The 17,987-nt window shown below is 38.4% G+C and overlaps 1 protein-coding gene across 50 annotated transcripts in view; it reads left to right on the top strand.

Moving 5' to 3' along the window:
- The window catches only part of EPB41L2 (erythrocyte membrane protein band 4.1 like 2), a 231,988-nt gene that overhangs the window by 98,236 nt on the left and 115,765 nt on the right, over positions 1 to 17,987 (top strand). For all 50 annotated transcript variants that reach the window (XM_063707865.1, XM_055391682.1, XM_031011901.3 and 47 more), the window contains exons 2-3: positions 8,762 to 9,267; positions 9,943 to 10,155. In XM_063707865.1, coding sequence (XP_063563935.1) covers positions 8,776 to 9,267; positions 9,943 to 10,155 — 705 coding nt within the window. In that variant the 5' untranslated portion in view covers positions 8,762 to 8,775. The remainder of the gene's footprint in view (positions 1 to 8,761; positions 9,268 to 9,942; positions 10,156 to 17,987) is intronic.

Here is a 17,987-nt window from a genome sequence, read left to right as displayed (position 1 = left end):
ATGAATGCTAATCTTATTACCTATGTCTCCCACTATGCTGAGAGCAGGATTCTTTCATCTGTATTACGGTGCCTGGTGCATATGCTTTGAGAGTACTCAATAAACACTTGTCTTGAAAGAAGGGAATAAGATACTGACCCCACTCACTGACCTCACTGATGGTCACTAAAATTCATGAGGGGTGCTCCGTTAGAACATGCTGCTAATGATTATAAAGCCCCAAAAGGTAGTGGTAATTATCAATTTCACTTTTCAGCAAATCATTAACTGTCGGGCATCATGCTAGGTGCAAGTTATACAGTAGTGAAGTCGTTTTGGGATCGAAGGCAGTGTTGTACAAGGTCTTTAGAGCTGGACGGCCTGGGTTTGAATTCTGGCACTTCTCTTTATTGGTTATATGGCTTTGACCAACCCATCTATCCTCTTTTTACCTTCTTCGTCTGTAACATGAGAATAATTTCAGTTCCTTCCTAGAAGAGTTGAGAAGGTTCGAGTTGCTGCATGCCATGTTTCTAGAGCAGTGTTTAACAAATAGCTGATATTATCATGATTATTTCTGTTGTGATTACTGTTATTACTACCATTATTATTATTATTATTTTTAGTAAACAAATATAGTTATTTTCTTGGCAGAATCTCTATGTGATGACAGTAGCTGATCATTTATTATGAATTTATTATGTGCCAGGCACTTTATGTATTATAGCATCTAATCTAATGCTTAGAATCAACCAATGAGTACATTTTGTATCCTTTTTTTTTTTTTTTTTTTTGCTTATGAGGAAGCTGAAACTCAGCAAGGCTAAAATAACTTGTCTGCGGTTACATGGCTAATAACCAGAGCTGAAATTCTAATCCTGTTTTATTTCACAGTCTTCATCTCCAAGCCACCAGGCTATTTTATTCAGACATAGGTAACTTCTCACAGAAAGAATACAGCTTCAGGCTGGGCGCAGTGGTTCATGCCTGTAATCCCAGCATTTTCGGAGACTGAGGCGGGTGGATCACTTGAGGTCAGGAGTTTGAGACCAGCCAGGCCAACATGGTGAAACCCCATCTCTACTAAAAATACAAAAATTAGCCGGGCATGGTGGCATGCACCTGTAATCCCAGCTACTTGGGAGGCTGAGGCAGGAGAACCGCTTGAACCCGGGAGGCGGAGATTGCAGTGAGCTGATATCATGCCGTGGCACTTCAGCCGTGGGTGACAGAGGGAGACTTCGTGTGAAAAAAAAAAGGAAAAGAAAAGAAAGAATATAGCTTCAGCTTTGATTATTACACAGAATTGGGCCTCTACCTGAGAGAAGGAATTAGAGCAGATGCAGTTCACCAAGATTTCTGACCATACAACTCAGTGTGCATAATTGATTGATGAGAACTCAGCAGGGTTCTGGATGTCTCTAGATAATCTCTGCTAGTGTGTGTTGTTGGATTGCCAGTATTACAAGGTTTATATGCATTATGGTTATGTGAATAAAAATATCCAATATTAGAGTCCTTCATGATTTATATATGGCCTCTGGTTGTTTAGCTTTAATTTCAGGAAATGTATCTATTTCCAAGATTGCCTTAGTTGCTGGTGGAGAATGCTTTGCCTGGCACAGGTCTTTTTCTTGACTCCATCCTTAGTGACAGCAGTAGGGGCTTGCTTTCAACAAAGAAGATTGTTACCTTGATTGTTATTGCAACTGGATGTTATTGAAAATTATGCCTTAGTTTTCATATACCCCTGTCTCCAACATATGAAGAAAGGGACTCATATGTTGATAAAGTAAGATTTTTTTTGGTTTCATTCTTATTTAGAGTTGTTAGAATAAAGAATTAGTGATTTATCTCACTAATATTAACTCAAGTATTAGGTTTTTAAAAATTGAACATCATTTGGAAAAAATGGAATACTTCGACAACCATAGCTCTTAGTTATGAGGGTTGTAAAATGCAGTGGTAGTAATAATGACCCAAGATCTATATGTACTCTCAGTTTCTTAATCCTTATTTTCTAATGCTCTCCTCAGAATATGCAGAAGTCAACATCAAGATGTTTTCGACTACAAGTAACTGAATCCCTGGCTCATTGAGCCAGAGAGGAGTATGTGATTTCACAAACAGGAAGCTCCAGCACAGAACTGGGCCATGTGTGGCGCGATCAGGGAGCTGGTCCTCTTCTCTGTGATTCTCTTGCCAGTGTCCTTTGTTGTGTGTCAGTGTGTCATCAGGCTTTTTCTTCTCTGTGGATTCAAGATGACAACAGCATTTAACAGAGTTATGTATACAATGTTCAGAGACAGCAGAAGGGGCCTCCTCTTCCTGTGGCTCTTTTTAGAGGGAGAGATCCTTTTCCAGAAGCCCACCAGTGGACTTCGTGCATATTTTCTTGGCAAGGGGTGGGAGACTACCATGATTGCCCTAGACCAATAGAAGCTACCCTTGAGGCCAATCTGGAGCTAGCCTCTATTGAAACACATGTGGAAGGGGGGAAAGTGGAACAAAATTTAGGTTCTATTAAAAAGGAGAAAGAGTGGAAGAAATATATCTGAATGTCACCTGATCCCATCTAGACTTGATTCCCTAGACATGATACAATCTAGGGAAGATTGTAGTTCATATGTTTTGTATGTGTGGGTTTAATTTAAACCGGATATTAGTTTACATCTTTATGGTAATAGCTCTGTCTAATAGGTCCCTTATCCTTTTAAAAATAAATAAACAAGTGATATAGTGGGTTATAAAGGTAACTAGGGTGAGCAGCATTGGATTACTTGTTCATCCTCCCCATATAGATAATATGAACTAACAAATAGTCCCTTTGGAATGTATTTATACTTACTTGAATATGAAGTATGGTATTTTCTAGACCATCTGACACTTAAGAAACATAAACCTGTGAGGGTAAGGACTTACTTGCACTCTGCTCTAAGTCTGCCTGTTTTTGTTATTCCTTCTTCCTCTCCAGATATTTCTTCTTCCTTGTTCCCCTTCCCACCCCACTTCCTCCTTCCCCTCTGCCCCACATCTCCTGCCTCTTCCCCTTCTCCTTTTAAATGATGAATATATTTGAGAAGCATCACCTCTTTATTTCCCAAGTAGAGTTAGGTGGCTGCTGAATCATTTCTATATTTGTTTTTTTCCCCTCACGTTTGATGGCATCAAATAGTGCATTATTAAAAGACCTTCTCTTTCAATAGCTATAGGCCCTTCGGGGAGGTGAACATACAAGCACGTGATTGTGGGTATCAGTAGGATGCTCTACATATCCTCTACCCACAAGCAGATGAAAACTAGTTTTATCCGATGTAGAAAATGGCCAGAACTGTCTACACATTGCCAATATGTTTTAAGTTCAATGGTTATTTGTTGCAAAGTTTTGTTGTTTTCTCAAAGCTCAAATGAAAGCCTCCCTCCATCCTCTTGCTGCCATTTTTGAAGCTTAGAAATACATACCTTCCCATTTAGTGAATCTTGGATCCTTACAAAATGGGTTGAGCTCTCTTGGTAGAAATTAAAGACTCTCATATTGCTTGTGATCTCAGCAGAGAATGGGAGCTACTCAGCTGGCAGCAGCACCTACCCTGTTCCCTGCTCAGGGGTTTTGTTAACAGTAAGGTCCCAGTTTCCTCAACGTTTTAAGGAAACATCTGAACCCAAGAATTAGCATGAACCCTTTGCTTGAAGTTGTTTGTGTGTTTGTGAGGTTGTGTATCTGCTTTGCTTTGCTTGCTGTAGTATTCTGATTAAGGGCCAATGTTTTAAGTAGCATGATGTTATATGGTTGGCAGTTCAGCCTAGTGATAGAGATAGCACATTAGAATTTACCTTCTTTTTTAAACGTTGGAAAAAAAAGAATGGGTTTATGTAACACAGCTCCTTGCCTAACCAGTACTGATCCTCTATTGATGATGGTTTTCTGCTTCGTTGCATGTTAAATGATGCATGCTTTTTCTCATGAAGCTGTCACAATAACGAACACTTTTATCAACCCAGATGGAGCATGCCAACATGGTAATTGTGTCAAAACCACATGCTTGTCTAATGGGCGGGCTGTTCACAGCAGTGTTCTTTTTAGTTGATGATAAGTAGAAAGATCATTACTTAATGTATTATATAACTATACTAATGATGGATTTTGGGTAATTATAATTAAATATTAGTCAATGAGCATTGCCAGAGTTTGGGAAACCTTAGTTCCAGTTTTGTCTTGCCCATCTGACTTTACCATCTCAGGCAAATCTCCTGGTCTTTCTGATCCTCAGTTTGGTTGTTGATAAAATAAAGTGAGGATATTAAACTAGATGATTGAACAATACTCATTTAGTAAGTACTTAATAGGTACCTATTATGTGCCAGTCTAGATGCTGGGAACATAGCAGTATATAAAAGAGAGATCCCAGCCCTCATGGAGTTTTCATTTTAGTGGGAATGTCAGCATTCCACTACAAGAGTTCTCATTTTCATGGGTGATAGAGTTTAAAGGCTTATCCACATCTGAAAGAAACTCAGGGTTATAGGCATGATAATTAGGGTGAATGGATGTACTGTAATCATGTTTTCTTGATGGTGGTAATTTGTTCAAGAAGCCATTTTATCAACAAAGAAGGTAGTGTTTTGTTTTGAGCTCTGTTGAACTCTTGAAACTGTTTCAAGAATATGTTGAGTAATGATCCAATTAGTCTTTTCCATTGTTGTCTGTCTTGTAACTTCCATTTGGATGGGTGACACTGATCATCACTTTTGAGGCTCTTAACCCTTATGGGTGTTGTGAATACAGTGGTGATTGAGGATGACTTCGTGAGGCTTAACCATATGGTTTTGTCGGTGCTCTTCCTGTCTGTATTTGTACTTTGTCTTCAGTGTCTGTCAACCAGCTCAGTTATGATTACATGGTCAAGCAATAACGTTCAAATGGGATTTTCTTTGTTATTTAAATTCATCTATAAATTTCTTACTTTTAAGAGAGAATATTTTGAATAAATCTGAGAATACATTTATGTTATTTCATAGTCATTTTCACTAACTGGCAGGAACCTTCTTTGAGTACTAGGCCAAGGACTCTGTGGTTGAGTAGGTCATTCGTGCATAATGGAGCTGTGATTGCATTATGAAGTGTGTGTGAGGGAAGGTATACACAGCTGTGTGGTTCTCCATTAGTGGCTTTGGATAAGTGACTTCTGTTTATTATTTGTAAAATAGGGATAATACATACTTTGTAGAATATTTTGAGAAACAGATTATGGGCACTGTGTCAGACAGTAAACAGTGAGTGGAAACCCTTATGATTAAAATATAAATAACTATTAAGGCTTTTAACATAATAGTGGAAACTCAAGTTTTATATTTCACTGCTTCTAAAATATTTTGGCCAAAAATCAGCCTTAGTTGATTGGTTCCCAGACTATTTCTCACAGCCAAAGTAATTAGAGAGCTGCCAATTTATCTTGGTTAGCTTAGACAAGTGTGGGGCATTTTGGTTTTAATTTTACCAGGACATTTATTCAGCTCTCAGAATGTAATTAGAGAGCATATACTAGAAATACACTTTGGTTATTTCATGATTAAAGTAAATAATATTGTCCACTTAAATGGTACATGGGAAATGGTACGTTAAAGAAGGAAAAACGGTTTTCTGTGCAATATGGAGCCAGTTTACCTGTCCTCGGGTCTTGTTGGAAGACATACTTTTGAATTTCAGATGCCTGAGAATGAGAAGCAGCATAGAGTATGTGGGTATAATAGTTAACTATTCCCTCTTACATAGCATTGCTGTCAAGGATATTACTGTCTCCTGATCTCCCTGCCTCACTATATATTTCTTCTGGCCCTCATGCCTTTTCTTCTGCCTGACCTTATATGTTGATGGTGATAAGAGCTCTTTTAAGGATCCTCTCAGTTTAAGTTACCCTTTTTCTCTAGGTGATGTATGCCCATGTGATGACAACATCCAAACCCTATCTCTAGTGTGTATCTAGTCTCCAATCAAAACCTGTGTGTCTTGGGGTCATCTAGACATCTCCACAACTTCTCAATCACAATGAATTCAAAATTGAATTATATGTGTCAGCCAGACCCACTTTTACAGGTGTTCCCCATTTCCATGAATGGTTCTGCCATCACCCTAGTCTTCCTTGACCTGGGCCTTTTCCTTAGCTCTTTCCTCTCTTTGACTTTCTATATTCAGCCCGGACATCAAGTCATATCCACTCTACCTCTTTACCATTAGATTAATTTCTTGTTCTTTACCCTACTGTTTCTGCTGTAGTATATATAGACCATCATCTTCTCAGGTCTGGATCAACCAGAGATCAGATCAACCCAATCTCCTGGATGTCTTTCTGCTTCAGTCTTTTCTTTCATCCTGTGCTTTACAGCCAGGTTGGGCTAAGTGAAATGAGAATCTTATTACATTTCTCCTCTACTTCAAGTACTTATGTAACTTCTCATTGCTTTTCAAATAACCCCCACATTGCCTTTAAAATAACACAAAATCTTTTATGTTTTGGCTTCTGCCTTCCTTTCTTACTTCATTATTACCAGTTCAGCTTCCGCCTGTCCTATCTTCACTCATAAGCCCCCACTTCACTTGTACTGTGGATTATTGTTCTGTGCCTGTGGTTTCCTTTTTTATGAGGAATGTTCTCATGTTTCCACACAACTCCCTATGCCTGACACATACCTTCCATTCTGGCTATTTTGTCTGAATAATGAGTACCCATTTAAAAAATAAACTCAAATGTCAACTTCTGCAGAAACGCCTGCCTGGTGACCCTCTTCTTCTCCTAACCTGGCTTAAGTCCTTTGCTTTTTTTTTTTTGTTGTTGTTGTTGTTTTGAGACAGGGTCTTGTTTTGTCGCCTAGACTGGAGTGCAGTGACACAATCTCGGCTCACTGCAACCTCTGCCTCGTGGGTTCAAGCTATTCTCCTGCCTCAGCCTCCCGAGTAGCTGGGATTACAGAGACGTACCACCACGCTCGGCTAAGTTTTGTATTTTTAGTAGAGATGGGGTTTCGCCATGTTGGCCAGGATGGTCTCGAACTCCTGACCTCAAGTGGTCCACCCTCCTCGGCCTCCCAAAGTGCTGGGATTACAGGCATGAGCCACCGCACCTGGCCTAGTCCTGTGTTTTTTGTGCAACATGCTATTGACTTAATGTATGCTTATTTGTAGCCCTCACTCCCTTAGCTCCTCAAAGGTTGTCTTTATTCATGAACTTACCACATCGTAGAAGCCATTATATAGGTGAATTGACTTGACTGTTTTTGTGGTTGCATATTAGATGTGAAAAACATTTTTAAGTTATTTTTATTGAGAAAATTTACATATCACAAAATTCACCCTTTTAAAGTATACAATCCAGTGGTTTTGGATATATTCGTAAGGTTGCCAGGGGGCGACGGGGAATGCAGAGTGACTACTAATGGGCACAGGATTTCTTTTTGGAGTGATGAAAATGCTCTAGAATTAGTGGTGGTGGTTGTACCACTTTGTGAGTATACTCAAAATCACTAACTGTATACTTTAAGAGGGTGAAATTTATGGTACATGAATTATATCTTAATAAAGCTTTAAAACAAGTGTACTTTTTTTTTTGACTTATTCAAGTTTGTACCACTTAAAAAGTTAACGCAATTTTTTTTTTTAAGAGATGGGGTCTCACTCTGTTTCTCAGGCTGGCCTCAGACTCCTGGGCTCAAGCATGTTTCTTGCCTCAGACTCCCAAGTAGCTGTGACTACAGGAATACGCCATGTCCGTCTCTTAAGTTTTTACCACCTTTGAAGATAGCTGGGACACTACTCGTTGTCCAGGGTGCCAGGACTCTGGGCACTTATTATTGGCAAGGGAGGGGAGGGCGAATGTGATCGGCTATCTCCGCAGGCCCTGCCTGTTGTTCTTTATGTCAGCGTGCTGTAACACTTTAAAAGTCCCTCTTTGCTTATGTAAAATTTAGTTATTTTCAGAATTTATTTAAATTTTGTTCTAATTAGTTATGATAAGAACAATCGTCAGATGCATTTTTTCCACCTCATAATGTCTTCATTTGGTTTGGATTATGGCCCTTAAATATTTTTCTTATATATACAAAGAAAAGTGTGATTATGGTTGGGTGGGATGGAGGTTCGGAGTTTTGATTAGAATTTGAGTACCTTTTCCAAGATTAACTTTTGCATTGGAACAGTGATGGTGAATTACGGGATTTAATATTGGAACACGGACTAATACATTTTTGTTATTTTACCTTCTTGGCTGTTACACACCATACACTTAAAACTGTTTTTTCTAATACCTAACATTTTGATAGATTTTGGGTTTAATGTATGAAATTGTAGTGAAATGTGTCTCATTGCTTTCTAGCACTGTTGATAACATCTTCCTGTTACAGAATAAAGAATACCAAGTACAGATAAAAGTAATTTTTCTTAAAAAACTTGGATTTTAGATATCAATTATTGTTTATAACAAGTTGAAACCAAATAAAAGTAATCCCTGTTTCTTGAGTTCTTGATTTTAAGTTCTAGCTATATAGAACTCAGAACACACAGAGTTATATTGTGATGCTAGTTTTGGGTCTGTGATGCTGATAGAGAATTCTAAAAGTTAGAGCAACAGTCTCCATTTTGTCTTGTGCTTTTGAATCTTCTTTCTTGATGTGCTTTCTCCCTGTCATCTGTTACTCTTCTTCTCATCTTTCCTTACCATGCCCCTCGCAACCAAACTAAATTTGAGAGAACTTACAAAATGACATTTTATGATTTTTGTTTTGATTACAGCATAAGCTGTGGCCATGACTACTGAAGTAGGCTCTGCGTCTGAAGTGAAGAAGGACTCTAGCCAGTTAGGAACAGATGCAACCAAGGAAAAACCTAAAGAAGTAGCAGAAAATCAGCAGAATCAGTCTTCCGATCCAGAGGAGGAAAAAGGTTCCCAGCCACCTCCTGCAGCTGAAAGCCAAAGTAGTCTACGCCGCCAGAAGAGAGAGAAGGAAACATCGGAGAGCAGGGGTATTTCTCGGTTCATACCGCCATGGCTTAAGAAGCAAAAGTCATATACCTTAGTAGTGGCCAAAGATGGAGGAGATAAAAAAGAGCCTACCCAAGCTGTTGTTGAAGAACAGGTCTTAGATAAAGAGGAACCCCTTCCAGAAGAACAGAGACAGGCTAAGGGTGATGCTGAAGAAATGGCTCAGAAGAAACAAGAGATTAAAGTTGAAGTCAAGGAAGAAAAACCCTCAGTGAGCAAGGAAGAAAAACCCTCAGTGAGCAAAGTGGAGACGCAGGTATGTTTGGGAATAATTGCCTGGAAATGAAAACCTGATAGCGTAACCACATAATAAAAAGGGTTTGTTTGTTTTGGATCATTTCCAGATTTCTTGTACTGAGATACTGCTTTGGCTTAATGTATACGGAATGGGTCTTAGATTGGTCTACCATAGCCTTTCCCTGTTACTCCTTGAAAAAAAGTCCACTATATATGCCAATTACTAAAAAATTCATGTCTGTAACCTGTTTAGGTGAGGTAGATACTCTGAGCCCTGCCATCTCTTTTTTAAACAGAATGCTCTTTTATGCCTCTTTAAGTTTTCACTGGACAGTAAGTAGTAGATTTGTGTGTGCACATTTTAGTTGCCTAACAAAGCCTAGGTTTTGCCATGGTATAAGATTTTAATTGGAAATGTTATTATTTGAGATGATACTTAAATTGTAGTTGCTGGGGTGTAGTTTCTTTGATTCATTTAATGCCAAATAACCAACTTGGCAAAATGAGAATTTTGGCCATGAAAAGAGGATGAGGGGAAATATCCTTTCTATTGGAATTTTCAAGTCTTTAAAAATCTGAAAGTTACAGTGTTTAAAGTAACGATCCTAATTCTTATGAAAGATTTTCCTTTTAGTATGTTGTCATCTGCAAGGTGGTTGACTATAGTATGAATTTAATTTTTTTTCCTCAACAGCCTACTGAATTAGTAAGTAAGGAGAGAGAAGAGAAGGTAAAAGAAACACAGGAAGACAAATTAGAAGGAGCAGCAGCAAAAAGGGAGACCAAGGAAGTGCAGACCAATGAGCTGAAAGCAGAGAAGGCATCTCAAAAAGTCACCAAGAAGACCAAAACTGTCCAGTGTAAAGTGACCCTCTTAGATGGCACCGAATACAGCTGTGACCTGGAGGTGAGATAGGGAGCTGAGTGGGAGCTAGCTTGATATGTGGATTGTGGCATGTCATGATGAATAGATTTTTGTGTTTTATTAAGTTCCTATAAGCCAGTTGATTACAGTTTTGCACTAAAAAAAAAAAATACATTGAAGTGGGTCATCATTTCTGTCACAAATATTTCATGACCTTGGGATAAGCAGGGATGCTATTCTGCCAGTCTGCACTAGCCATGTTTACTGGTTCGTGTGTTAATGAATGGGTGTTAAATATTTGGAATATTGCTTTTGGCTAGAAGATGTTTTTCTTGAGGAAAAATGATAGCACTAGGCTGACATTTCAGAATAAAGAAGTTTCAACAGTAAACTTAGCCCGAAGTGTTTTATCCTGAGACAGATACTGGCTTAACATCTAATTTATTTACTTTCATTTAATTAAAAAACATCTATGATTTGCAAAACATACAGTCCATTAGCGCTGGTGCTGACAGAAGTCACTTTAATCTTTTAACGCATCTAGTACCTTATAATTTTATGTCAATCAGAAGAGTTTGTTGCTTTCCACAAATTATTTACGTAACGTATACTAATAGCTAATGTTTGCTGAAGAACTGTGTGAAGTGCTTTGAATGGATTATCTTGTTTAATGGATTATCTTGTTTTATTGATTAAGAATCAATAAAGGTAGATATTATCATTGCTGTTTTCAGTGTTACATGTTACAACGGGGAACTTAAGGCTTAGAGAAGTTAAATTCCTTGCCCAAAGTTTTAGGGCTGGGTGCGGTGGCTCAAGCCTGTAATCCCAGCACTTTGGGAGGCCGAGGCAGGCGGATCACGAGGTCAGGAGATCCAGACCATCCTGGCTAACATGGTGAAACCCCGTCTCTACTAAAAATACAAAAAAATTAGCCAGGCGTAGTGGCGGGCGCCAGTATTCCCAGCTACTGGGGAGGCTGAGGCAGGAGAATGGCCTGAACCCGGGAGGCGGAGCTTGTGGTGAGCTGAGATTGCGCCACTGCACTCCAGCCTGGGCGACAGAGCGATACTCCATCTCAAAAAAAAAAAAAAAAAAAAAAAAGAAAAGAAAAAGGACTAGCAAAAGAGGATTAAAAATCCTTGTCTTAGTTTTTGCTGTTGTAACAAAATACCTTCAACTGGGTAATTTAAAAACAACATGAATTTACTGCCCACAGCTCTGGAGGCTATGAACTCCCAGATCAAGGCACCAGAAAATTTGGTGTCTGGTGAGGGGCTTGATCTCTGCTTCCAGGATGGCCCCTCCTTTCTGGATCTTCACATGGTGGAAAGGCCAAGTGCTGTGTCCTCACTTGATGGAAGGACAAGGCATCTCCCTTCAACCTCAGTTACAGGGGCACTAATCCCAGTCATGAAGGCAGAGTGATTAAGTCATTTCCTAAAGACACCACCTCTTTTTTTTTTTTTTTTTTAATACTTTAAGTTCTAGGGTACATGTGCACAATGTGCAGGTTTGTTACATATGTATACATGCGCCGTGTTGGTGTGCTGCACCCATTAACTTATCATTTAAATTAAGTATATCTCCTAATGCTATCCCTCCCCCATCTGCCCACCCCATGACAGGCCCCAGTGTGTGATGTTCCCCTTCCTGTGTCCAAGTGTTCTCATTGTTCAATTCCCACCTGTGAGTGAGAACACGTAAGACACCACCTCTTAATGCCACCACCATAGGGATTAGGTTTCAGCGTGAATTTTGGAGGGATGCATTGAGACCATGGCAGTCCTTAAAGCTTTCTTTTCTTCTTCTGCTCTTTTTAACACTTTCCTTTGCCCTTTCCTGAGGCTCCCTTTCTATCCCAGGGAGAGAGGAGAGGTCTTAGGGATAGGAGTAAGAGACCATAAAGAAAGGGACAGAATGGTTTTTTGAACTTGACTCGATTACATTATATTTGATTGCATGTCCCTTGTCTTTCCTACCTATCCTAGAAATTAGGGGATGTAGATTTTTGAGAACCAACTTGATGTTAATGTGACCTTAAGTCATTTGCTCAACCTCTGTAGACCTCAGTTTCTTCATCTATAGAATATAGAATTACTTAGATCATCTAGAATGCCCTTTTATTTCTGAAGTTCTTTATATCACTAAACCACAAGACTGACCAACGTACTTTATGGTTTAAATCTATCTTTGTTCTCTTTTTTTAAAAAAATCATAAAATATTTTAAAAATACAAAAATATAAAAATAATAGAGGAGACAGTTGTGTATCCAGCACAAAAATTTCTATCAGTTGTTACCATTTTGCCATGTGTTTTAGATTTTTTTTTTTTTTGAGATGGAGTCTTGCTCTGTCACCCAGGCTGGAGTGCAGTGGCACGATCTCGGCTCACTGCAACCTCCGACTTTCTGGTTCAAGCGATTCTTCTGCCTCAGCGTCCTGTGTAGCTGGGATTATAGGCATGAGCCACCACACCCAGCTAATTTTTGTATTTTTAGTAGAGACGGGGTTCCACCATGGCCAGGATGGTCTTGATCACCTGACCTCGTGATCCGCCCACCTTGGCCTCCCAAGTGCTGGGATTACAGTGTTTTAGATCTTTAACAAAATAGAACATTTAAGACATTGCCAAAGTCTCATTCTCGTCTTTTCCTTCTTGTCCTGCGTGTATCTTTTTGTGATATATAAATCTATTCATTTAGACTGTTGTATAATATTTCTTTGACTAAACTAGTTTATTCCCCTCCTGAGTCACAGTTTCTTTGTATACTATAAGAAATAGTTCTTTAGCGAACATTTTAAGACATGTTTCCTTGTGTAAGAGTTTCTTCAGGGTAGATACCTAGTGGCGGAATTGCTAGATTGATGGAATCCAGTTTTACTTCTTCAGTTTCCCCAGATATTGCCAAAGTAATAAATGAAATTGATAAAATTTACCATTTACATTTCAACCAGCAACCATTAAGTTTGATTTTGCCACATTGTCATCAGTGATTCTTGTTACCAGACTTATTAATTTGGACCAATCAAATGTATGTGAAATACCTTCTCAGTATTTTAACTTGCATTTGTTTGATCACTGTCAGCTTTCACTAGGTTATGTTGCAGTAGCCAAAAAATCTCCAAATCTTCACGACTTTTAATAAAAATGGTTTATTTCTTGCTCATGTTACATGTGCTTGGTGGGTTTGTTATGGCTCTTTTCCACACCATCTTTATTTCTAATCAAGACTGAAAGAATAGCCTCTACCTGGGATATGCTGGTTTCATGATAAAGGGAAGAGAAAACATGGTAGAACCATACTACAGTTCTTGAATCTTCTGCTTGGAAGTGGTATATATTACTTTAACTCACATTTCATTGGCCAATTAAGTCTCATGGCCAAGGCTGATAACAATATAGTGGGCAAGTATGATCCTCTCATGGGAAGGATACTCAAAACCATGAAAACAGTACTACAGCTTATATTAGGCTGGTGCAAAAGTAATTGCAGTTTTTGCCATTAAAATTAATGAGGCTGGCCGGGCACAGTGGGTCATGCCTGTAATCCTAGCACTTTGGGAGGCTGAGGCAGGCGGACCTGAGGTCAGGGGCTCGAGACCAACCTGACCAACATGATGAAACTCCATCTTTACCAAAAATACAAAAATTAGCCGGGCGTGGTGGTGAGTGCCTATAATCCCAGCTACTGGGGAGACTGAGGCAGGAGAATCACTTGAATCCATGGGGCAGAGGTTGCAGTGAGCCAAGGTCGCGCCACTGCACTTCAGCCTGGGCGACAGAGTGAGACTTTTGTCTCAAAAAAAAAAGTACTGAGACTGAGCATCTTTTTTCTCCTCCCCCGTCCCCTCTTCCCCTCCTTCCCCCTCTCCCCCTCACCCTCCTTTTTTTTTTTTTTTTTTTTTGAGACAGTTGCTCTGTCACCCAGGCTGGAGTGCAGTGGCGTGATCTCGGCTCACTGCAACCTCCACCTCCTGGGTTCAAGCAGTTTTCCTGCCTCAGCCTCCCCAGTAGCTGGGATTACAGATGCATGCCACGATGCCTGGCTAATTTTTGTATTTTTGGTAGAGACGGGGTTTCACCACATTGGCCAGGCTGGTCTCAAACTCCTCACCATCTTTTTATGTTTTATTTAGGTTTATATGATCACTCTGAAATTTTTAAAAATAAATATTATTTCTCAGATTAAGGACTTTCTCCCCTAGTTTCTAGACTTACTCATGAGTAGGTGGTGAATTTTATCAAATGTATTTTTTGCATCAACTAAGAGGATCATGTACTTTTCTAACCCGCTAATGTTGTAATCTACATTATTTTTTACTGTTAAACCATCTGAATTTCTAATGTAAACTTGGTAGTGATGATTCTGCATTCATTTTGTATTATTTTTATTTGGGACTTTTGCATATATTGCGTTTAATTTTCTTTTATCAAATTGTCTTCCTCAGATTTTGTTATCTGGGTTGTATTCTATCCTCATAAAGTTGCTTCCCTTTTACCATTACCTAGAAAAGCCTTGGATAAATTACTGTTGGTCTATTTTTGGTGATCTGGTAGAACTTGACTTTAAAACTGTCTTGGATGGTAGCCTTTTTGGGAGAAGAGTGGAAGTGGAAGGTAGTTTTTGTTGTTTTTTTAAATCGTTGATTCAAATTTTTAAATTTTTTTTCCCCGAGTTAGTTACAGCAATTAATATTTTTGGTAGAGATTGTCCATTTCATCTAATTTGAAAAATTTATTGGCATGAAGGTTTTCATAATATTCTTGTTTTGTGCATTTGATTTTTATTTCTTATTTCTAGTGTCATTTGCCTTTTTAAAATTATTCTTACTATAGATTTACCATTATATATTTTTTCCCAAAGGAAACAACTTGGTTTTATCATTTCTATTGTATCTTCTCTATTTTGTAACATTTCATCTCGTTTTGCTCTTTTTCTTTGGGATAACTGTGCTTTTTCTAATTTCTTAACACTTAAAACATTGCTTTCATAGCTCTGATTTTCCCTTGAAGTACCTCTGATTGATTGTACAAATTTGAAATACAGTTGACCCTTGAACAAGGAGGGAGTTAAGGGTACCAGCCTTCTGCACAGTTGAAATTTTGCATATAACTCTTGACTGCCCCCACATGTAACTACTAATAATCAGTCTCCTGTGGCCTGGAGCCTTTCCAATAACGTAAACAGTCAGCACAATTTTGTGTGTTGTATTATATACTGTATTCTTAACAATAAGGTAGAGAAAAGATGTTCTTAAAAAATAAGAAGGAGAGAAAATATATTTACTATTCATTAAGTGGAAGTGGATTATCATTAAGGTCTCCATTCTAATTGTCTTCATATTGCCTGAGGAAGAGGAGGAGGAAGAGGAGGGACTGGTCTTGCTGTCTGTTTCTTGGTGGAAGAAAATCTAGGTGTAAGTGGATCCATGCAGTTCAAACCTGTGTTGTTCAAGAGTCAACTATATAGTGCTTTCATTACCATTCAGTTTTAATTTTCTCGTCCTATCCCATTTGGGCCTCCCCTCCCCTCCCCTCCCCCTCCCCTCCCCCTCCCCTCCCCCTCCCCTCCCCTCCCCTCCCCCTCCCCTCCTCTTCCCTTCCCTGTCCCTTTTCTTCTTTTTTCTTTCTTCTTTTTTCAACAGGATCTCTCTCTGTTGCCCAGACTGGAGTGCAGTGGCAGTCCTTCTTCTTGCCTCAGCCTCCAGAATATATGGGGCTACAGATATATGCCACCATGCCCAGCTTATCTTTAAATTCCTTTTATAGAGATGAAGTCTTGCTTTGTTGCCCAGGTAGGTCTCAATTACTGGGCTCAAGCGATTCTCCCTCCTTGGCCTCCCAAGGTGCTGGGATTACAGGCATGAGCCACTGTCTCTGGCCCCATTATGTATCATTTTTGACCACTGGATTTTTTATAGGTGTGATTTAAAATTTCCAAAATGTGTGTGCATTTGTGTTTATGTATGCATGTTTTGTGGGAAGAGAGAATTTTTTTGTTTGTTCATATTTCCAGTTTTATGTTACATCGTGGTCAGAATGTGGTCTAAATAATAGAGATTCTTAAATTTATTAAGACTTTGAAATATATAGTCAATTTTTATAAGGGTTCTTTTTGAATTTGGAAAGCATGATCTTCTTATTGTTGATACCGGTTTCTAGGTCTGTCCTCTTGGTCAGACAATTATGTGGGTCATGTTATCTATCTCGATTAATTGTTTAACTGCTTAGTTTATCAGTTAATAAGAGAGGTGTGTTCAAACCTTTCCTTGTAATTGTTGATTTGATAATTTCTCTTGGTATTCCTGTAAGTTTATGCTTTATAAAATTTGAGGCTAGATTGTTAGATGCACACATGTGCAGAATTATATATTCGTGGATAGCTCTTTCTTTTTTTTACCATCATATAATACCTTGAAATTTATTTTATTTGATATTTATGTTATTGTACTAGCTTTATTTTAGTTAGAATTTCTCATGACTCTCTTCTGCCTTTTATCTTCTGACTTTTTTTTTGCGTTTAAACATTGTATCCTTATGTCTTTGAGATGACTTTTTAATCACATTTGAGAATTCTGTCTTTAAACTGGTAAATTTAGACCATTTATTTTTAGTACTACTGAGATTAGTGACTCTATTTTGCCATTTAATTTTGGATTGTCTATTTTTCTTTGTTTACTTGAATTTTCTTTTTTCCCTTTTACTGCTGCTGTTTTAGAAATTAAGTATATTACAGACACACTTGAGTTAATAAAGTCTAATGCTAATCACTATGCCTACTCGCCTCTTTCCCCATCTTATTTAGTATGCATTTCGTAGATCTCGGATCTCATTTTGGAATGATACAAAAACAACAATTTCTTATCTGTGTAACTAGTCCTTCTATGATCTACCACCTGTAGGGAATCAACTTACTGTGTTGCCTGAAGCAGAGTTGAGATAGTATCCAAAGCGAAAAGCAGCAGTTTAGTCTTCTAATTCACCAAGATTTAAATTGATTGGGAAAGCATAGGAGTCTTCATTTTTATGACTGTATTAATTTATAGTTAGAGTATCTTTTCATTTAATAGATGATTACTTAATACTGCCATTATAAGAATGAACTTTGGAGGACAAGACATGATGAAATAAGCTTAAAAACAGCATTTGTGTTGAGTAATCCTTTCTTTTTCTTTTGAGTTCATAGCAAAATGGATTTTGAATAGATTTTAGTGATGCTATCCCACAGCAGATCTTATGTACCAGCAGTTCACTTGAATTCTAAGCCGTGACTTTACATCTCAACATAGGCCATAATTCATCAATATCCTAATAGCTATTATAACAATGCAGAAGTTATAAATTATATTCCCCATTTTATTGAATTTTCCTTTTATACAAGTTTTCCTCTTATTTTGGTTTTCCCGTTGCTTGCTTAGTATCATTAGTTTGGGTCTGTTACTCATCAGACCTGTTCTTGTTTCCTCCTCAGGAGTGGAGCCCAGAGTACAGCCATCATGGGGTTGAGCAGGCTAATGTTTCCCAATTCCAGTGTTGACCTTAGGCAGATTGGATGATATGCTGATGCTGCTTATCGGTGGTTCTGTATCTCTACACCGGAAATCACCGTCTGAGGACTATTTGGGGAAGTAGATGTGGGAAACTGTAGCTATTAATGAACTTTTGAGCACTCAAGGAAGGAGAATAGAATATGGGAAAGAAATGCTTGTATTTGGTTTGAGAGAATAGATTTGTTTCCATCTGTTTACTCTCAGCAAATATTGTATTTCTTTATGGCTCTTCAGAGGACTGTAGTTATTGTTTGTTCTTTTTCTTTCTATATGTACATGTGTCTAATTTTCAATTAAACCTTGATATAACATGCCCACTG

Source organism: Gorilla gorilla, chromosome 5, assembly GCF_029281585.2.
Source record: "Gorilla gorilla gorilla isolate KB3781 chromosome 5, NHGRI_mGorGor1-v2.1_pri, whole genome shotgun sequence".
Lineage (NCBI taxonomy): Eukaryota > Metazoa > Chordata > Mammalia > Primates > Hominidae > Gorilla > Gorilla gorilla.
The sequence above is the reverse complement of the archived record's forward strand: the minus strand, read 5'-3'. Positions and strand labels throughout refer to the sequence as shown.